Raw genomic sequence first — 22,207 nt, 5'->3', positions numbered from 1 at the left:
ATGTATACGTATTTGTATATATGAAAACGCAAGAAAAAAAATTCACAGCTTTGCCGCAAAGGCGAAGCAATGAATGGTGACTTTTATGTGATACCCAACAGTGGAATATTTACGTATGCTCACATGCAAGCTTCCAGATCGTGGTTTGAACAGTTCAACCAATAACGCTTCAATAGTACGTATCTTTATTACAACATTCGCAATCCGAAACCGACACGTAGACCTCCGAAAACACAGCGCGTGGTAGTAATGTTTGCGAATATTCTGTCGCCAGCGATTGTCGGCCGGCATCACTGCTCCGGGGGGTACGATTCCGTGGTTCTGAGCACCGACCTGGCCCGTCCGCGTCTCACATTCGTCGCGGACTCTGCAAGATGTAGGCAAGCACGTGAGAGGACGCGATGTTGAGGTGGCGCACTGAGTGTTGCACACGTTCACGCGCATTGCTGTCAGCAGGTGTTTTTTTTAGTTTTTATGAACAAGTGCGTGCATTCTGAGGAAGAAAAAAAAACCGATTTATTATGTGCAGACGCGTCACTGCGGATGTTTCTACTGCTTTCAACATAAGTGTTTTCCCTGAACGTTCGAATACCTCACCTGATCTTTATAGATTACATTGGGACAAAACTTGTCATATAACACAGTTTTGGCTTAATCTCCATAAAGTTTGAAGACAGCATCCCCGAGCGTTCATCAGGTTCTAATTGAGCAGTTGGGCATGATGACGCAAAAGGATAGCCGCACTAAAACATAATGAAAAGATTCGGCTTGTTTGAGTGATTACACGGCTATATACACAGGTATGGACACAAACAGGGCAGTGAAAGAAGGGTCGGATGTCCCTTCCCCCCTCCTGAAGGGGGTGCTATGTTTGCTCCTTTCTACTCATTCGGGCCTATACTGACATTGTTCATAGTGCAAGGTTATAGTGACGCAGGTTATTGGAAACAATGGCAGCCGAGAACCCTCCCCGCTGCATAACGAAAGCTGCGTACTTCCCGACTTTAACCCAGTAAAGTATAATTCAAAGAACAGGTCTTTGTAGCAAGAACGTTACTGCTTCATTTTTTATTATTCTGCTTCTACTGCGAAGCTTTCTTTCTTCATGACTCTACGCTTCCCGTCTACGATTTTAGCTCCCTGTATAAGGTCAGTTTCCTCCATAGTTCGACTTGCCGAAGGGTAACATATACTCGGCGCTTCATGCAACTTTAACCAAACTTTAAAATTAAAGAGGCGTAACAGTAACAAACGAAACAAATAAGCGTCACTTATACACCTGTAATGGTTTTCAGGAATTTAGAGAGCACAGTGCGGAGTGGTTATCCTGTGATGACAATATATAAAATGTAGGCTTACGAAGGCTTTCAGACGGTTGGCCTGTGGTCTCAGCGGGTGGCTGCTCGGCGTGTGCACGGCGAAGCAGTGGAAGAACAGCGCCATGAGGGCCACGAACAGGAGCAGGTACACTACAGACATGAACGGGTGCGACTGCGAGGCAAAACGAAGCAGCAGCTGGTATCGTCTCACAGTCCTGCAATCACCTGCAACGTACACTGCACAGCACCTTATTATTCAATTAGGCGAGAGCATACAGACCCATTCCATGTTTGTAAACAGCGGTAGGTGCCGTCGACATACTGAGGCACTTGTAGTAACGTCGCGGAGCGCAGACTCCGCCCATCCTGAAGCTCGACACCGCCCTAACGATCATGTGACAACTGGCACAGCAGCTAAAAAGCTGCCTCTGAGCACAACGAGTCGAAGAGCCTCTACCTGAACACGCGGGACGTGCGACAAGCTCCCCTCATGCAGTTGTAGGGTGCGTTAAAAACACCAGACAGTCGAAATTTTCAAAGCCAGAAGCCCACCACTACGACGTCTCTCATAATCGTATCGTGGTTGTGGGTCATCAAACCAGTGATATTAATATTAACGTTTTGTGCATCACGACTCTCTGACGAGAATATACAGACCTCCTAAATAATTTCGCATGTCTTCTTACAGGGAGTCATATGTAAAAGGCAGTCATATTTCGCAAAAGAAAGAGTCAAATGATTTTTTGTTTTAGACTGCACGTGAGCAGTATTGACATAGACTCAAGTCACTCTCGGTCCATCGCCACGCATCTGCGAGTAACCTGCACACCTGTACAAAACAGCCACCCGCCGCAGGCGAAATACCGGAAGTCGCAACCTTCACAGATCAGCTTTGTTGTTGTCCGGAGCCAACACAGTCCGTTGCGAGTTGCTTTCGTGGACATTACTAGTGGTCATCTGCCACCAAAACTACTAGATTTGACGTGCTGAATGTTCGAAAAGTATGCCACGAAACATTCTTTGAAGAATGAACCAAGAGTTCCAGCCTCTGATGAACATAGATGTTTAGCAAATATCTCACCATCGCGATAGACCCAATAGCCTAGCAGAAGTAGCAAGTCGGCAGAATTCATTTGTAGAACAAAGTTTACACATCAAATTTATTATGCAACTGCGCGTAATCCATGCAATGCAGAAGAACGCTGGTGATTGGTCCACCAAGGTTCGATCTATACGAGCTTTACAGGATAACACTTTGTCGCGAATAATTGAGAAATGATAAACTATGAGCAGTCTGCTTGCTGTATGAACACGCCGATGGAAGTGCTCCTTGTTCCGCAGCACCAGAACAAGAAACCAAACGCTATAGGTAATAAATTCGCAAACGTCGCTCATGAAAAGACTACGCATGTTGACAGCGAGTGACCAAGAACCATCGAACGCCAACTGGACAGATTGACAAGAACTCGTGGACTCGGGGATTAGCACGCGCTTTATCGTTTGCCCAGATCCGTTATCAGAGCGGCATGGGCTGTCTGCTTACGGCGCATGCCCGATTCGCTACGTCACTGGCCACGATGTCGTCAAAAACGAGTGCCCCAGATAAATTTTCGCCGGTTACTGCAAGAGTGCCCGACCTTAAGGAGAGGAAGCTGTAGGCTGGGTGTGTATGAGGCCGTCATTTTGAATTGAGCTTAACTAGTATTTATTCACCATGTTTTGCGTAAGTGTGTCCACAATTACGTGCTTGACAACCTCGTCGTCTATGAATTCAGCCATGTCAGCTCGTGTTCGACGGATACGACGCTTCATATGGTACGTGGCCGGTGAGTCTAGATCGACATACCGCCACCACTTTTTTCTTCTCTGGTTCTTCTGAGGCACGCGATTATTGACGTTTTCTCGCTCATCGAAACTCCCATATTGCCCGCTCGAGCGCTGCCGGAAACCTCGTCGAATTCTCATTTTTTTATTAACAGAGAATCACCACAAAAACGCGCATTAGGGTTTAGTTGCAATACGAATAATATCGGGGGTTTTACGTCCCAAAACCACGATACGATTATGCGACACGCCGTAGTGGAGGGCTCCGGAGATTCTGACCATCTGATTTTTTTATTATTTTTTTTCATGTGTGCCCCGCCGCGGTGGCTTTGTGGCTAGGATACTCGGCTGCTGACCCGCAGGTCACGGTATCAAATCCCGGCTGCGGCGGCTGCGTTTTCAATGGAGGCGGAAACGCTGTAGACTTGTGTTCTCAGATTCGGGTGCACGTTAAAGAACCCAGTTGGTCGAAATATCCGGAGCCGTCCACTACGGCGCCTCTCATAATCATATGGTGGTTTAGGGAAATTAAACCCCAGATATAATTATCATTTCTTTACGTGCACTGCCATCGCAAATTACATGGGCCTCTTTTAAAAGCATGGTGTCCTAACAGTTGAAAATATCTTTAATAAAATGTTGGCGACTGTTATGTACTGTTATGTATGTACGGTTTGAGCGCCGATATATTTAGGAATGTTTATATCATAGAAAACAATAAACGTAAGCTTTTCGAAGAACCACCTACTACAGTAACAAAATTTGGACCAGCTACACAAGATAAAAACCAGCACAGCTCATTTTTTTGTTTTTAAATTCAAACAGCGCGGCCACCACCATAGTGAATGAAAGTTCATCATCAGCAATTTTTTTAATGTATGCTCAACTACTCGGGCTTCGAATATGATACGGCTATTCTTTTTTTTATTCTTCTGCATAGTTTTTGTGCATGTCTTAAAAATGCACATGTCTTAAATTCTTTAAATCCAGACATGGTCATGTTAAAAAATTTTAACTGCTGTTCAACAGCCGTATTTGCATTTAAATGCTTTTTTGTACGTGTCTTAAGAGTGTCTTTACAAGTGTTTATTTCTTTTTTCCCCGCTCTTTTTGTTGTATATCTGTGCTTATTATACTTTCGCTGAATTGAATTTATGAATTTATGCTCTACATAGATGGCCCACCATGTTGGTCTAGTGGCTAAGGTACTCCGCTGCTGACCCGCAGGTAGCGGGATCGAATCCCGGCTGCGGCGGCTGCATTTTTGATGGAGGTGGAAATGTTGTAGGCCCGTGTGCTCAGATTTGGGTGCACGTCAAAGAACCCCAGGTGGTCGAAATTTCCGGATCCCTCCACTACGGCGTCTCTCACATAAATATGAGGGTTTTGGGACGGTAAACCTCACATATCAATCAATCAATTATGCTCTACATAGATGTACATACATACTGGATGTTGCGCACTATTGCGGGCAGGGCAGAAGTCTGCGCGCTGTCAGGCATTCAGTTGCCTTTTCACCACCCCTTTACAATCAACGGCTGTATAGGTGATGTATGTTATCAGTCATGAATAAACTTTAAACTTTATATACCAGTACGCCTCATTGAAATGTGACTGCAGCGGCCGGCATCTAAACCGCGACCTTCGTTTCAGCAGGCGAGCTCCATAAGCGCTGATACACCGCGGCGGACAGTCGTAAAACGAAGCATGCCGTCGCTGTTCTGAGACCACAATGGCCACATTTCGCTCAACTGGCTCGATCCTAGTTGGCACATGGATGAAATCCAGATTGAGCCAACTCTGCCGGCTGATTCTGTGTCTTACTGCTGTGAATTTTCCTGGTATGAGCATTTTACGGTGTGGTAGAAATGTTCCCGCCGAGTAACTGGGCAACTGCTTATAAGAGCTAGCTATGAACTCTGGCCACAGCTACTGCTACAGCGTCCACACGATTTTAGGGGCGAGGCACTTTGTGGTTACACAATGTCCGGTCGTTGTTGTTGAGGCTTACCTCACCATTGTTCCTAGTTGAAGCGCAAGTGCGAAACATCTGTGTGCAAAAGCGTAGATCTCTATGATCTTCGCTTCAGCCTTTTTTTGACTACCTTTATTCCGGACACTTAAAAGCAAGCCTTAATATATCAAATTATGTACAGACTTACTTGTATGGTATCCTAACTATACTATCTAATATAAATATTTATTTTAGTTTTTTCTTTCACTTTTGTATAGTTGTGTAAAGTTTGCTCATTATTTTTTTAAATCTGTATTTCTGTATAGTACTTAGTCTTCCGTCAAAAAATTCTCATGGTATCAGTTTTTTACACGTATTTTATCTTACTATGGGAGAATTGGTGTTGACGTTAACGTGTTATGTTAAAGTATGTGTCAATATCTGCTATATTTTTAAATTTGAATTTTGTGTCCTACTTTCTCTAAAAAGAAGTAAATATGTATCTTTTTGTTCCACTGTATCTGAGTGAATGTATGAATGAAGGGACTTTAGTCAGATAGAGGTAATCTGCCTTTACTCTCTTCAACCTAGGCAATCTTCTTTTTTTGTCTGAATAAACATTGAATGAATGAATCAATTAAAAATTATTATTTATTAATGAACACCATTTACTGTAGTTTTTTAAAAAGATAGAAGACCACATCACCGTAAAAACACCAACATTCCACCACCCATCAGCCAAACCATAAAGCGAAAGGTTAAGAGGAATAGGAAGCCAGAAGGGAATAGAAGAATAAATAAAATCAGAACAAGATAAAGAGCCACAACATCATCAAAGCGGCAAAGTGGCGGCGTCAACATGTCAACAAACTGAAATATCTGCGAACAAGAAATTACCAAACGGTGGCAAACCAGAAAAAAAACTAAATAAAGGTCACAACGTCGTAAAGTCACCTGCATTGAACCACACATCATTTAAAGCAAATGACAAAACAGGTCGTTAACAAGAATAAATAAAAGGTCGTTGACTAGCACCCAATGCAAGGCCACGATTCAAGATCCCATGCGCAATGCTTGGCTTACCACCACATAAGTAAACCCTTTTCTCTTCTACCTTAGGACGGCTTGATTGCGACAAATGTTACTGCCTTCGTCATTCGGTATTTTTCATCATCAGCGTCGTAGAACGGGACGGCTTTAAGCTCTCCTATAGTAAAGTGCTTATAGTACTCTAAATCATCACCCACTTTTTCTAAACATACGGCTTGAGGCCCTTCAATAGTATAGTATGCCGTACTCTAAATTGTTTACTGTTTTGTCTAACCACAATGGCTTTATGCTCTCCCATAGTAGAGCGCCATGTACTCTAAATCATGAAACACTTTTAAATGCGAAGCATTCTTAGCGAACTTCGGCGACTTCGAGCGTATCTATCTATCTAGCCGCCTACGACCTATAGCTCTCCTGGCCGTTCCGATAATGATATCGATACTAGGACGATATTATGACGGTATGACCAGCATGAGTGACTAGTGATAACATGAAAATCATGACATCTATATCATAATTTTTATGATTTGCATTCAGTGGTCTTGCTGCTTTTCCGGTGGTTTCGTTCACATGACATGCTACAAATCTTGTATGGTATGAGATGGCTGCATGGCGAACACAAGTGACAAACCCTAACGTGTAAATTATGACATGCATGTAATGAAAGCCATGAGTCATGACTACACGCCACGCTCATGGTGCGCGTGCGGTCGTTTCACTAGCTTCACATATACTGAATTAGGTAATACGTGACGTGAATGCACGGCGAACGTATATGACTGGTGCAAACATGATAATCATGAGATGCGTGCCATTTTAGTACATGACAGCATACCACGCTCATGAAGCGCTCGCGGCCGTGTCGCTAGCCTCACAAATACCAAATTTGGTACTACGTGACGTGAATGAATGACGAAGGTAAATTACATGTCCAAGCATTATAATCACGATATGCATGTCATGTGAAACATGACTACATGCTACGATCATGGCACATTCGTGGCCGTTTCTCTAGCTCTACATATAGCAAATTTGGTGTCCCGTGACGGTAATAGACGACGAAGGCAAAAAACACGTCCAAACATGATAGTCATGATAGGGAAGTCAATTATGGCTTAATTTACGTCTGCCTCGTAACGTTCCGCAGATTTAAAAGTGGCATATCAACCTTCCTCAATCGTGCTTCACATATAATTGATTCCGACAGTACGTGGGATCTGCAATTTTTTTCTAAACAGACAGACTGGAACGGCTTTCGGCTCTCCCATAGTAGAGTACCTGTAATGTTCTGAATTGTCAAACAGTGCTTCTGTACAGACTTCAACGCAATTCAACCAACGGCGCTCCTATATCACACCACTCATACGAAGCCGGTACGCGAATTGCTCAGGAACGCACTCACAGCTTTCAATTGACGTGGCGCACAGAGATCCTTAAACTACCAACGCAACGTAGCAGGAGATGAGGCGGCGAGATTGCTTTTGTGTGCAACCTGCTACAATGCGATAAAAGGTGTTCGAAATGTTACTGGGGTCTGTGCCAGAGGTAAGACAGAACCTGCGCGCAATGTACAGACGTTATTGCCACGGCGTCATGAACCCGGATTTCGCGCTTGCTGGCGCCACAACACCGTGGTGCTCTAGTTCCGTTCTGGTCATCTGATAGACGCCAGAGCGAGCGTTTTATGTGCGAATTCGACCCTGCCTTCCAGGTAACATTAAAGCAATGTTGTGAGATTCAACGTGGGGCCATTTCGAACCATTCTGTCATTATCATGGCGAGCCGTAAATCACATGGCACATAGCCGTTCTCTATCAGCAAACAGTCAATTCTAGGAGCGCATGAGGAAGGTTTCGCTTCGTACATTTTTCTTCGTCTTAGCATAATACTAGCAAATGTGGCCTATTTAAGCACAATAGTCATTCCCGCGCTTTATATGATTGTGCACGTTGAGAGGAACAAAACTTGATTTTGAGCGAAGGGGCATAAAAGGGGGCACTCCGGAGTAAGTTGGTTGGGACCCTTGAGTCCAGGGCCCCGCTGGCTTGAGCCGTTCGTTTAACTTTACTCAGAAGTGATCTAGGGCCAAGCTGGCGATTTGTGCCTCCCACTGGTCTGAATTTCCTACAATAGTGTTCAGGCTATAAAAGAGGAGTTCAAATTCTACGTGTGATATAAAGTTGGCAAACCACCACACCACCGACAAGAAACAACAAGAGCTTAATTTGGGCGAGTTGGTTCAGCGTGGTTATGCTCCAGTAACAGCGCTACAACTTCAGGAAGGGAGTTCAGCCCTCTTTTCTGTGCCTTTTTTGTCTCTTCCTGAATTTTTCGCGCTTTTACTAGAACATAACCACTGACAAGAAGTTGTGGTACTTGATCATGGCGTGCATCCGAAATCTGAGCGTATTATTATATATGAGCATGAAACTAAGTGCCCAATAATTAGGCTCAATATCCAGAACACTCACAGAGTGCCTTAAGCATTCGCATATGGTGACTCGACGGCAAGCGCCGTCTTCCTCTTCTCATCAGTGGATTGTATTGATTCCCCTTGCCCCCCTTCGAAAACGTCCTGCACTCAAGACTCCAGGAATGAGGGCATTCTTAGCTTTTTGCATCTCACCTGGTTTGGCATTGCCTCCGTGATCAGCACACCTTTGTTCAAGTGATTTATATGTGGTGTTTAACGTCCCAAAACCACCGTATGATTACGAGAGACGCCGTAAAAGAGGGCTCCGGAAATTTCAACCGCCTGGGGTTCTTTAACGTGCCTTTGTTCAAGAGATTAGATGATAATGAGGTGACGTATTTTGGCGATCTGTGACATATTGTGCTGTCACGTGACGGCTTCATCACGGGATCACGTTATTTGCACCACTATATTGTTTGCGCGGGCACCAAGGGACACCGGCGGGGAGTTCCCACATTTGAAGAGACACCAACGGTTTCTGCCTTAAAAGTTTAACTACGTATTCATTCTTCGTGCTTCGTGTACATATACTTCATGGGCCAAACACGCTCAATCACAAATTTTAAATGTTCACTGATCGTCGGCATACAGAGGTTTCATCATTAATGATCCGCGCGATTTCGCGCTGTTATAGAATAGCCCGAGGCATGTGAACACATAGCATACATAACTTAACAAGCACAAAAGCTGGCTCACCCTAATATATTCTTCGACAGACTTATAGGTTTTAGGCGCAAACAGCGCATCCTCAAGTTTCGTCAGCGATCCGAGCTCGTCCGAGTAGCGACACTTCTGGAAGATGTCGCAGTAGCCATGTCCATCACAAACGGAGCCCGGTGGCATCTTGGCCCCGCAAAGCGACTTCATGGCGGGATAGTGGCAAGCGTCGTTACACTTTCCTACAGACAGCGCAGAGACACATTGCATCAACATTGTGTACAACGAAACCTGCATGCACAGTTCTGTTACAATGCATGAAAGTAAACGTCGGGTAGATTCTCACTAAGGGCGCGAAAACCGAATTGTTCGTTCACCCTGGCCTAAATAATTTGAATTACTTTTAAATGCCAAGCATTTCTTAGCGAACGTCGGTGACTTTGAGCGTATCTATCTATCTATCTATCTATCTATCTATCTATCTATCTATCTATCTATCTGCTATCTATCTATCTATCTATCTATCTATCTATCTATCTAGCCGCCTACGACTTTAGCTCTTCTGGCCGTTTCTATGACGATATGGATATTAAAATTGGTATGACATAACATGACTGTATGACGACCATAAGGGACAAGTCATAACATGAAAATTATGACATGTATGTCATAAATGTCATGATTTACATTGCATGGTCTTGCTGCTCTTGTGGTGGTTTCGTTCACATGACATATTGCAAGACTGATATGGTATGACCATAAGGTATGATATGGTATGACCATATGGTATGATATGGTATGACCACTGCATGGCGAACAGACCCTAACGTGGAAATCATGACATGCATGTCATGTAAGTCATGACTACAGGCCACGCTCATGGCGCGCTCGTAGTCATTTTGCTAGCTTCAAATATACCAAATTTGGTTTACGGGACGTGAATGGATTACGAAGGCGTATGACTGGTGCAAAGATAATCACGAGATGCGTGTCATGTAAGAACATGACTACATGCCACGCTCACGATGCGCTCACAGCTGTTTAATTTGCTTCACATATACCAAATTTGGCATTACGGAACGCGAAGGAACGACGAAGGTAAATGACACGTCCAAACACTATAATTATGACATGCGTGTAATGTCAAACATGACTTCCTGCTACGCTCATAGTGCGCTCGTGGTCGTTTCGCTAGCTCCACATATACCGAATTCGGTATGAGTAGATGTGAATAGACGACGAAGGTAAATGGCATGCCCAAACATAATTATCGTGACATGCGTGTCACGTAAAACATGACTACATGTCACGCTCTTAGCGTGCTCGCAGCCGCTTTGCTAGTTCCATAATACCGAATTTGGTATTACTGGACGCGAATAGACGACAAAGGTAAATTGCACGTCTAAACATGATAATTATGACATGAAAGTCATGTATGGCATAATTTACAGCCGCCTTCCTTATCCATGCTTCACATATTATCGATTCCCACTGTACGTGAGGTCCGCCGATTTTTCATCATAGAAAGCAAGAAATGAGTCATTTCTTTGCCGTACCTTCGTACTCGCAGGCGATGCGGCACTTCTCGTCGACCGTGTACTGATTTCCCGTAAGGAAGCACGGCCACATGCCGTATTTGAGGCAAATCGAGCCGACACATTCGCCTGCGATGCACACCCGCGTGCCGCTGTTGCAAACGGTGTTGTTAGGCTTCGCTTTCCCCTCGGGGCAGGAGGCATTGAGGCCACTGACCATCTTGTGAAGGATCGTAGCTCCGTAATGACCCGCGGGCTTTTTAAATGCGTAGCAGCTATCAAAGCTCAATCTGGTGTGCGTACCCACCTTTACTGCGCACGCACAACAGTCGCCCTAAGTATTGCCAGAACATTCTCACGCGCTAGCGCGTTCTGGTGTGCGTAAGCGCCTTTTCTGTGCATGCACAACAGCTGGCCTATAAGCATTGCCAGAACTTCCTCACGCGCTACCGCGTTCTGGTGTGTGTAAGTGCCCTTTCCACGCACGCACAACAGTCGGCCTAAGTATTGCCAGAACATGCTCACGCGCTAGCGCGTTCTGGTGTGCGTAAGCGCCTTTTCTGTGCATGCACAACAGCTGGCCTATAAGCATTGCCAGAACTTCCTCACGTGCTACCGCGTTCTGGTGTGTGTAAGTGCCATTTCCACGCACGCACAACAGTCGGTCTAAGTATTGCCAGAACATGCTCACGCGCTAGCGCGTTCTGGTGTGCGTAAGCGCCTTTTCTGTGCATGCACAACAGCTGGCCTATAAGCATTGCCAGAACTTCCTCACGCGCTACCGCATTCTGGTGTGTGTAAGTGCCCTTTCCATGCACGCACAACAGTCGGCCAAAGCATTTCCAGAACAAACTCACGTGCTAGCGCGTTCTGGAGTGTGTAACTGCCCTTTATGTGCACGCACAACAGTCAGCCTAAGCATCGCCAGAACTAACGTTCTAACGCGTTCTGATGTGAGTAAGTGCCTTTTCTGCGCATGCACAACAGCTGGCCTAAGCATATTCAGAACGTACTCACGCGTAAGCGTATTCCCGCCTACGTGAGGGGCTGAGTAAGACGTTGTGGCCTCTCCCCTTACACTATCTCAGCAATCATACGATTGCGACGGGGAACGAGCTTCTGCAGACGCGCGATGAACCAACGCGTCGTTTGCACGCGCTAGCGTGTTTAGGTCTGCGTAAGTGGCTGCTTGAGAAGTCGTAGTCTCTCCATCTTACACTCGCCGCAATCACATGGTGTGGTAAGGGAACGAATTGGGGCAGACATGCGATCAACGCACGCGCTCCCGCGTCGCGTGGAGATGAACCCGCCTGGCGTGCTTCAGCAAGAGTTCAAGACGAGTGACAGCAACTCAAACTACAGTGAATACATGGTGTTCTCCTCTTGCGATGACGCGTTAATACCGCGCTATGTACCCGTGGTTAGAGTGTACTAGAATGGGGGAGTGGGTCCACTGTGGCCGGCGGCAAGCGGTGCGGGTGAAGCAAAAACGGCGGAAAATTTGGTGGCGCTGCAGTAGCCTTCTCCTGAAGTGACGTCAGTTTCGGCGGGAGCGTGCGAGTCGTGCGGCGGTTCGGGCCGCACGACGCGCTGGCGGGGACGCTGAGCGCTCGATGTTGTCGTCTGCTCGACGCGCCGTCGTCTGTTCGATGCACCGTCGTTCGTGCGCTGTTTTCACAATTTGTCTCCTGGTTCTTTTTTTACACATTATTAGAGACAAAAACAAGTGACATGAAATAAAATGTATGCTTTTTTTCGTGAACGCGTAGGTTTGTATTTCCCTTTGAGCAAAGCCGTCTGGACAAAGAATACGCGGCAGACGGCACGTTTGCGTGCGCAGATATGTGTCTGCTGGTTGCATAACGGAGCGTTCCAAGCTGCTTCAAAAGATTAGAGGATGAGCACGTCTAGGCGTAGAAATTACTGTTGTGTCGTAGGCTGCCAAACCGGATACAGCAGAGTTAAAAACCAGCCCAAGCTCTCACTCTTTGGAGTACCTCAAGACGAAGAAAGACGCCGGCTATGGGACCAGAATCTCAACCGCGCTGATCGGCCCTTGCAAGTCACCGATGCCATTTGCGAGCTGCACTTCGAGCAAAAATACATACTAAGGCAATATGTACATATTATCGAAGGCCGAGAAGTATATATAGAGCGGGGAAAGCCGGAACTTCGCAGTGATGCTGTACCCATAATTATACCTCATCTCCTGAAGTGTCCTGACGAGCAGCCCACACCGGAGCAGTCAACGAAGAAGAGAGCGGCTTCACCACCAACCTGTGAAGACCAGCCGTCAAAAAGAACTGCGCTGCAATCAGTTGAGCCGCAACTGAGATTTGAAGATTGCGAAAGTGCGAGGCAAAGCGACAACGCATTTGAACTTGAAGACGTTGTCCGGCCAAACGACCACTGGGCAATGCACAAGTTTCGTCATTATGACGGAATTGCTTATGTTTCGGCCTCCCTAAGTCGTGAACTCGTAAGCATCGAAAAGACTGTGCTCATGAATTACGGTACCGACCGGAGTGAAGTGATTTGTCGGACATATGTTCGGAAGACGCTGATCTCCGAAAAGGTCGCCTATAACCTTGAAGATGCCAAACAAGTCCTGGACTGCGCAGAATCTCTTCACCCTTGCAGAGGAGCAGGTAGGGCGAAGGACTTCACCTATGACGTTCTTACGAAGAAACTGGAGCAGCAAATCTCTCATTCCGACGGCCTTGTCTTCAGTGTCACGTGCAAAGGAGCGGTTAAACAACAAGGTGAGTGCGGCAAACGTTTATTGAGACGTCACTTGTAATTGTACAATTAATCAATCAGTAACCTGTTTAATGCTAGAACATTTGTGTGGCCCCTAATTTTTGTAGTACTCATTAACATTTACGAAAGAATAGTTTGCCTACAGAAAGTGAAAGTGCATAAATTGCGTTTCAAACATGCATGGTAAAAAACTGGAAGCTCTTCATAATTTTTTTCTCGTATACTTCCAGGTTCTTCATGCATTTCATGCAAGTACGTGAGGAAAGTAATACTCACCAGAAAAAGCTACCTAAAACGAAAAGAGCGAAGAAACTCAGTCTCCACCAAACTGCGGGTCCTGAGTCAGAGAAACAAGCGGATGGCGACAAGGCTGTTGGACATTGCTGGTCGTCTCGAAGAGATGAGGGCAAACAATGCGAATGTCGCGGATAAAATACTAGAGGATAAAATATCGTCACTACCGCGAAAGCAGCAGGCAAGTGTTCGCGCTTGCTTTCAAGCTGCCAAACAAACCAGCAAGCAGGGCATGCGCTACAATCAGGAGTGGATCCTCGAGTGTTTACTCATGAAACTAAAGAGTCCCCGGCTTTATCAGCACATCAGAAAGAACGAAATTCTCATGATGCCCAGCAACACTACTTTGAAAAGATACTTGAGGTCATACGAGTCGGCCTTCGGTTTTAATCAAGCAGTAATGAACACTCTAAAGAAAAAAACCGCGAGCATGTCAGACCTCGAAAGACACGGCGGACTATTGGTGGACGAAATGAAATTGTCAGAACATTTCAATGTGACGGCGTCTGGCCAGATTCAAGGCTTCGTGGACCTTGGAGAATTTACGAAGCCCGAAGACAAGTACCAGCAATGTGATCACGGCATGGTCATCATGTTTGTGCCTTTCGCTGGAAAATGGAGCCAAATTGTGGGCGTTTTTGCGACAAAAGGAAATGTGAGAGGAGACATTTTATTGAAAATTCTCATGGAAGCTATCATCCTCGTGGAACAGGCGGGCTTGTTCGTCGACCACATCACTTGTGACGGAGCCCCCTGGAATCGAAAAATGTGGAAGCTAGCGGGGGTGTCGGCGTCATCGAAGAAAATAAATGGCGCCATACAGCATCCTGTCGACGAGATGAGGAAATTGCACTTTATCTCCGATTTCCCGCATCTGCTAAAATGCCTCAGGAATGGTCTTCTCCAGAAAGGCTTTGCAACACCAGACGGATTGGTACGTATAGATTCATGGTTGACATTTTACAAAGATTGTGTTTTTTGCATACATTGCATTACCTCAACCTATATTTCTAGGTGTCTGTGCATCCGGTTCGGGAGGCGTACCTTCTAGACAGAAGTGTTAGGACACTGAAAGTTATGCCCAATTTGACCGAGACGCATCTGGAACCAAACTCATTTGAGAAGATGAGAACCCCTTTCGCCTTCCAACTATTCGGTCCATATGTCCTACGGGGCCTGGCCTTCTACAAGGAGGACATCGAGAGAAGGTGTGGCAGCATCGAGGCAACTCAGCTGTTCTTCTCGTGAGTTGCGCCTACGTTCCAAATGAATTAAGTGTAATCGTAAACATCTCAAACGCATGATGAGCGCTCTTCTGACATACATTCTTTTTGTTTATTTTGCAGGAAGATCCAACGACTGATCACCGTGATGACTTCCAGGTTTCGGGCCGAAGCGCTGAGACCAGCTTCTACAGACGCGGCATTCCTGTCCAATTTTCTGGACTTCCTGAATGACTGGGAATCATTCAGTGACAACAAGCGGCACTTTCTCAGCGAGTCCACTGCCATAGGTTTTAGGGTCACTATAGCAAATACCCTTTCATTGCTGAAGTACCTGACAGAGAGCGTTGGATTCAAATATCTCATGACATCTCGACTTAGCACCGATCCCGTGGAACATTTCTTCGGCATCGTTCGCCAGTCAAGTGGCTGCAACGCGCACCCCTCTCCGGATGAGTTTCTAATAACCGTCAACTGCTTGTCCTTTTATAACTTGGCGCACAGTGTGGACAGCGCAAACGCAAACCCTGACATGATAAACGCTCTTGTCACTGTGCATGACAGACAGGGTCTAAAGGTCACGCACAAAAAAATTGATGATCTTATATCACAGGGAAAACTTGGCGAGGTCGAAAGCACGATTGCCACGATGCCAGAAAAGTTTGCTGACCACATCGATGTGACTTTGGAGAAGAGTGACTCGAGACTCATTTACTACACAGCAGGGTACGTGGCCAGAAAGTGTGTATTGAAGTTGGCATGCGTACAATGCAAAGAAGTGCTTCTGTTTGAGAAAGCTGTCGCGGTTGCTGAACAGCTCCCTTCGCAATTCACGGAGCAATGCGACTGGGGTGGACTTCTGTACCCCTCACGACAGCTGTATGATTTCATTGCCTCACTTGAAAACTTGTTTACTGAATGTTTCAGTGTTTCCATGTTGCACACAGATAGCATCTCTGACATCCTTTCATTGGTGAAAACTAATTTTCTGAACTCGAAAGCGGTCGGCTGTCCAGACCACAAAGATGCAGTGAGCACAAAGCTCGTTTCGTTCTACGTGCTCACTCGCCTTCACTTCTTAGTGAAGGGAATGAACAGGGAAAACGCTTCGAAACGAGCGAGAGCAAAACACTTAAAGCTTAGCAGGACAACATAGAGCCTGACGTTCCTTGAGCGACGGTGTCGAAGTCTTTCGATGATATTTATTTTGTTTTTTATATTTATGCGAAAAGCTTGCGCAGTCAATTTAAAATAAAATATTTTGCGCATATCACTTCTTTATTGGTGTCTTTCAGACTTCCTATCTATAGGTGAAAACACGTTCATGTTTCGAACAAATGTTTGCATGGACACGTACCGCAGGCACGAAGAGAAAAGGTAAAATATAACATATTTCATTAATACCTACAACGTATACCAGCACTAGATGCCGAACAAAAACTCATCATAAAACCACCGCGACGGACGTGCGTCCGCCCTATAAGTCATTTCCTACGAATAGCACAGTTGCCGTCCGATGTGACTAAACTTCCTTTGCCAACACCCTCACGTAATCGCAACAGGACTGGTTCAGTTTTTCAATAATATCACGCGTCCCTAACGAATAGCTGCAAATTTGCAGAAGGGTTCGCATACTTTAGCTTTAATTCTCGTGATAACAGCTGGTAACTTTAGTCTTGCATCATATTCAATTTGCTGCCGTGAGTCTAAATTTGCACCAAACGCAAACTTACTTATATATCCCAGTTATATTGACATTTTTAAAAGCATCGCAGTTAATGCTCATATTACACTTTCGATGCGTACGTTTTCGCAAAAGCCAAATTCAACTTACGCTCTTGATTGTAAACAATTACCGTGGAAATCACGGTACTTGCGTGCGTGACTACCTATACGAGCAGGGCGTTTCGCAATATAAACATTTAGATTTTGTTGAACTGGCGCGGAAGCACGGTGCGACGCCGTTCACGGCCACGCACGCACGAACGAAGCAACAACGCTGCGAGACTGCGCCAGACGCGCGAGCAGCACGCGAACCGCGCGAACTATCAGACTACCCACCCGTCGCGAACCGCGTGGCAAAGGGGACTTGTAACCATGGCAACCACGGCTAAGTCTTCAGGTGAAGGCGATGGTAGCGCCACCTGGATTTTCCGAAAAAAACGCCTCAGCGTGGAGCCTTCAGTGGACCCACTCCCCCATTCTAGTACACTCTACCCGTGGTGAACGTAACTTCAAAGGGACACTAAAGGCAAATGTTAAGTCAACGTTGATTGTTGAAATGGCGGTCCAAAAACCTCGCAGTGTTACTTTTGTGCCAAGAAAGTGCTTATTCTGAATTAAAATCACGTTTTAGTAGTCCGCATCGGAATAGCGAACTTTCACTTACTCGCCCAAACGGAACGTCTCACGTCACTGTTGCCATGCGCGACGTTGTCCGGATTTACAGCCTGGCCACCGACGCTAGTAACAGCAAAGCGAAAATAATGGGAGCCACAGCAGCGACAACGGTCATTGAACAATGGTCTCTCGAGGTACAGCGGTGTGGCGAAAAGCTTGTGCACTCGTCTCGCACTTGCCGCTCAATCACAAGTTAATGTTCCCGGACCTTTCATAAAATTTACTGCTTCAACTTTGCGATTGGAATGTGTAGACAGCGCAGTGTCTATGCCCGTAGTACGGTTTCGTGCGTTAATCATCAACTACGAAAACGTACGTTTAGCGCAGAACAAAAGATTAACAGAAGCAACCATTGGCCAGAATGTGTCGTGCTAGACGTTTTCGGTGGTGGATGTACTCGTTATTTCGCGTGTTTTTGTCCGTTTGTTGAACTGTTTCATTCAAACGCCCCTAATACCTCCATAAGACGTGTATAAATTAACTTAAGACGTTACTGCAATACTTTTAATCTTATTAGGTCTTGCATGGAAGTATTTAGATTTTGGTCACGCTGCTTCTCTGTCCTTTTTTTCATTTTGCGTGTTCTACATATTCATGAACACGTAGCCATGCTCCAATGGAACACCCAATTTCAGCGGAGTGTTTTCACAACGAACAATGCAATTGGCTATGCACGTTAAGAAATTTAAATGAGGTAGTAGGTGAAGGTACTTAAATGCATGTAAATGCATTGTGGCTGTACCGGTTGCATAAATTATTGCATTCAAAAGTGTACAGCAGGTTTTGGCGTTCCAGTGGTACAAGGAGTGTAACATCTCGGCGGAATTGATATGCACACATAATAAAGGATACGAGCACAACGCCTTTGCTCGGCATTCCGTTGCAGGATGACAGGGCGTGATGGAGGTATGCAGGTTGCAGTGGTTGTCGCAGCATGGTCCCTGCGATGGACTGTGAGGCAGAAAGCGTGCATTGAAAAAAATGACGTTGACAAATCACACCGCGGTGACCACAGCGATGGATTTGTTCGCGCGTGCTCACGCATGCGTATGTGCACCGGTTTCCGACAGCTCCCTCCCTCCCTCTCTCTTCTCTCTCTCTCTCAATATATATATATATATATATATATATATATATATATATATATATATATATATATATGTATATATATATATATTCTCTTGAAATTAGGCGCAAGTTGAGTTTAGTATACGGTGTCTGCAGCCAGTTTTCCGTTGGTTTACGCATATGCAACGTAATATCTGAACCTCTTTCACAAGATAATGTTGTATAGTTTATTCTGCCCTATTATTTTTCAAATACGACATTTAAAATTGCATGGGCGTTAGAATGAAGTACGCAACAGAAGCACTAATAGAGACGAGGTTTCGTATCTGGCAATTGAAAACATATATCTCGGACCCACTTCATGTGCCGTTTCAAGGACGTCCTTTGACTGGTGGAATAGGGCAAATATAAAAATATAATGTCGCCTGAAATTTTTGAAGCTTTTGAGAACAACATGCAGGCCTGAAGATTGTATGGAATTTGTGACCCTGTACGGATTTTCAAGTTGGCATTATATTTTACTGAGTTATGTCTTGTCGCTGCCAATTCGCAGTGATGAACACGTTAGTGAATGATTAGAAATCAGTGTTGTACGCGTGGGGTTCATTGAGGCACTGCGGCATCAATCTGTGGTGTATAAGTTGGTAACTCTGCGAAAATTTTCTTTCTTACAAATGAGCTTCTTGTGCTTCGAATGGCAGTCTGCGCAATAACATTTCTGGCAGCTACACTATGCCGCCATGAAACGCACATCAGCAGAGCAATTAGCTCGAGCACTATATGTGTCAAATGAAGTGTGAGCAGCGGACTGAGCGCATGGTCAGTACAATTCATCTGCTGCCGCCATCTGATATGGGCGGACGAAACCGGTCGTTCATAGTTTGGCGTTTGTTCCCTTTTTATTTGACTCCTGGAGCGCCTCCTCTGTGGTTTTCACCAAGATGCATCGCGCTGTTTTCCTGGCTAATGCGGCTGTCACCCGCGTGCAGGAAGTGAGTCACTCGTAGCTTCTCGACAAGAACTTTCAGGTGCTTTTCACCAAGGAAACGCGGTTCAACTTCAACTTTCACGTCGATTGTCTTGAAGTGTTTCTTGTGCGGGCGCCAAATGCGGTCGAGCAACTCGACCTACAGACAGCGAATCTATGACCTTGGCCGATTGCCTCTGCTTACGCACAAAGCACTTGCATCGGAATCCTGCTGTGCCAACGTTAGATCCGTCACCTCGGGACAATTTTATTGAAGTATACAAGTACGTTTCGTAGATGTGCTTTCGTTCGCGTTTACCTTGAACGCACAACAAGCGCAAGCAATGCCTTCTACGCCTGCAACGTTAGCAGCTATGCGAGCAAAGGGCGGATAAAATGGCTATGCTCCAATGTCCATGCATGGAAGTTACCCCCGGCTGTATCGCAATTTATCCGTCTGAGTCCATTTTGCCCCGGAACACACCGGATTGTGCGCGCTTGCTTTTTCGTTAATACAGCAGTCATAGCCGCTCCCGTGACCAAGTCATTTAGAAAATTCACGTCCTCGGTGCTGTCGACAGCTATTTCAGAGCTGATTGACATCTAAGAAACTAAAGCATAGGCCCGCATTCCATACTTATCGGGCAGAGTCAATTACTTTTTCTTTTTTTCTTCTTCCTTGCTTCTTCCCTTACTTATACCTTTTAATTCCACTACCCATCCTCTAGTCGATCTGTTGAGGTGTCACCGTAAGGATAGACAATTACGGGTGGCACTTCTCTCTTCCTTTTCTTTACATAGTCGCATAGTAATATTTATCGGTCAGAAAGTATTATCTACAATTGCCTATCATTGCTCAAGGGCATTTTTTGACGGCCCGGAACTGCAAGTGAAATGGCATTATGCAACAAGTTTTTTATAGATTGTGAAAGCTGATGTCCAGAAGAATAAGTGGGGAGAGCTCAAGAAATATTAAAAATGTTTTTAATCGCCATCAGAAGTTTCTTTTGCATGCTCTGAAAGTTGGCGCAATCATATATTTTTATTGAAGAGTGTTAATAATATAAGCTTTGGCAGTTTTATAAGGAAGCATGCTGAGAAACTAGTGCGGAAAATAACTGACGTTAAGCACACATACGCCTATATTGTTGATTTACTGTGCTTCGAAAAACATATTAGAGCAAAACTAGCAGAAACTAATTGTGGATATCTTCTTTCCACTCATCAGGCAGCAGTATACAAAAATCTGAAAGAAATTCAAGAGGTCGACCAGTCATGCTTTGTTCGATCTTTACGTGGAATCGCCCTATAATTGGTTGGTTGTCACTTCCTTTATTACATGGTTTATGCGACGAATAGCACTCGTCGTCTCGTTGCCACTTTCTCACTCTTCCTGGCTACGCAATCGCTACATTTGTTCGCTGCGTCTTTGCATGTCGGTGACCTGTCATGGCTTCACGTGACCGTCTACCTGACCTGCAGCATCCGTACATGCAGTGCGCGATGTCCGGGCATCACTCAAGCGGCCTTCGCGAGCTTTTTACATGCGTATGGGAATGGGTTGGTGGCAAAAACAATGACATGCTTGTTTTGCGAGTTCCTACGCTGCCATTATTAAATTACGTGGTTGCCTTTGAGTATCCCAGCATTGCAATCGAAGGACCCGATCGAAGGACCCACGAATCACTCCTCGATTTTACGAGCTTCCCTATTTTGTGAACAATCCGCACATGGTCATCAATATGTTAAATTGTGTAGTTTCTGGTTGCCCAGCTTCACCGTCTTGTCGTTTCCGATTGGCGCAACGATGTGCACATGTTAGCACCGATGGTGCCTTACGGTCAGACAAATACGGGTATGTTCCTTTCCACATGGGCAACCGACTGGAAAAGCACTGACGGTAGCAACATCGTTCTCCGACGTGTTCATACCTGCAAGCAGCTCCTGGCTTGAGGGTGCACCCTCGAGCCTTGACGCTGTTTTTGCGAGCGTAGCAGCACTTTTCTTGGCACTGGGACTCGGTGTAGCCGCAATCACACTGCTCCTCCCCTTCGACCAAGTTGTTGCCGCAGATCGGTCCACTGTCAGCTGTGCGAGAATTGAGATGGAATGTAGGAGAAAGTTTACGAGGAGTCTCTCTAGCTTTATTCTTTTGTGCTACGAGAGTAGCACTCACTTCACAGCTATCCATTGGTTATCAGCTGTGACCTGCATGTCGACGACACCATTGACTTTCCTAAAAATCAACTACGAGAGACTCTGGCACTGCAGTCGGTGATCTACAGTGTGAATAATGTGCAGTACGCAAATTTGAGTAGTCTTCATGTTTGCGACTTCGAACACACTTGTGACCTTGTTTATTGCTGCGATATGGACCGTAGGGAACTTCATGACCATATTTGAATTGGTGAGCTTAAATGGTTAAGGTGGTGAAGTGCAACTGCTGAACATTTGCCGATTTTCGCCTTTTGACAAAGCGGCTCCGGATAACGAGAAGCCAAACGGAGTCAAAGGAACTACGATTATACAATTTCGTGTACTGCCCATCATTCCCATGCTGTCTAATGCACCATGCGTTGCAGCTCCCGTAGACAGCAGCCGCCACAGTTCTCTCTAGTGTATTTATAAATAACACTATGGACGATATCTTAAAACTGCCCTGAGTTTCAATACGAATTCGATA

At 45.4% G+C, this 22,207-nt stretch overlaps 2 protein-coding genes across 2 annotated transcripts in view; both read right to left on the bottom strand.

Moving 5' to 3' along the window:
- Positions 1-232: 232 nt before the first annotated feature.
- LOC142813978 (disintegrin and metalloproteinase domain-containing protein 10 homolog) lies at positions 233-11,015 on the bottom strand. The gene is made up of 4 exons (XM_075891943.1): positions 10,834-11,015; positions 9,317-9,519; positions 1,360-1,491; positions 233-367 (listed from the first exon to the last, which is right to left on the bottom strand). The coding sequence occupies exons 1-4, from the start codon at positions 10,904-10,906 to the stop codon at positions 350-352; spliced, it is 426 nt and encodes a 141-aa protein (XP_075748058.1). The 5' UTR covers positions 10,907-11,015; the 3' UTR covers positions 233-349.
- A 9,358-nt stretch (positions 11,016-20,373) lies between these two features.
- The window catches only part of LOC119172818 (disintegrin and metalloproteinase domain-containing protein 10), a 57,850-nt gene continuing 56,016 nt past the window's right edge, over positions 20,374-22,207 (bottom strand). The window contains exons 9-10 of the mRNA XM_075893149.1: positions 21,456-21,612; positions 20,374-20,407 (exon numbers count right to left, since the gene is read on the bottom strand). Of these exons, the coding sequence (XP_075749264.1) occupies positions 20,374-20,407; positions 21,456-21,612 (191 nt within the window). The remainder of the gene's footprint in view (positions 20,408-21,455; positions 21,613-22,207) is intronic.

The sequence above is a fragment of the Rhipicephalus microplus genome, chromosome 4 (assembly GCF_043290135.1).
Source record: "Rhipicephalus microplus isolate Deutch F79 chromosome 4, USDA_Rmic, whole genome shotgun sequence".
Lineage (NCBI taxonomy): Eukaryota > Metazoa > Arthropoda > Arachnida > Ixodida > Ixodidae > Rhipicephalus > Rhipicephalus microplus.
Note: the sequence above shows the minus strand (reverse complement) of the source record. Positions and strands in the feature narration are given on the sequence as shown.

Coding starts and splice junctions, on each gene's coding strand:
- LOC142813978 (XM_075891943.1), bottom strand. CDS start 10,906: ATGTGGCCGTGCTTCCTTACGGGAAATCAGTACACGGTCGACGAGAAG. Junction 9,520..10,833: donor CATCGCCTGCGAGTACGAAG/GTACGGCAAAGA, acceptor CGCTGTCTGTAG/GAAAGTGTAACGACGCTTGC. Junction 1,492..9,316: donor CTGTCGAAGAATATATTAGG/GTGAGCCAGCTT, acceptor TTTGCCTCGCAG/TCGCACCCGTTCATGTCTGT.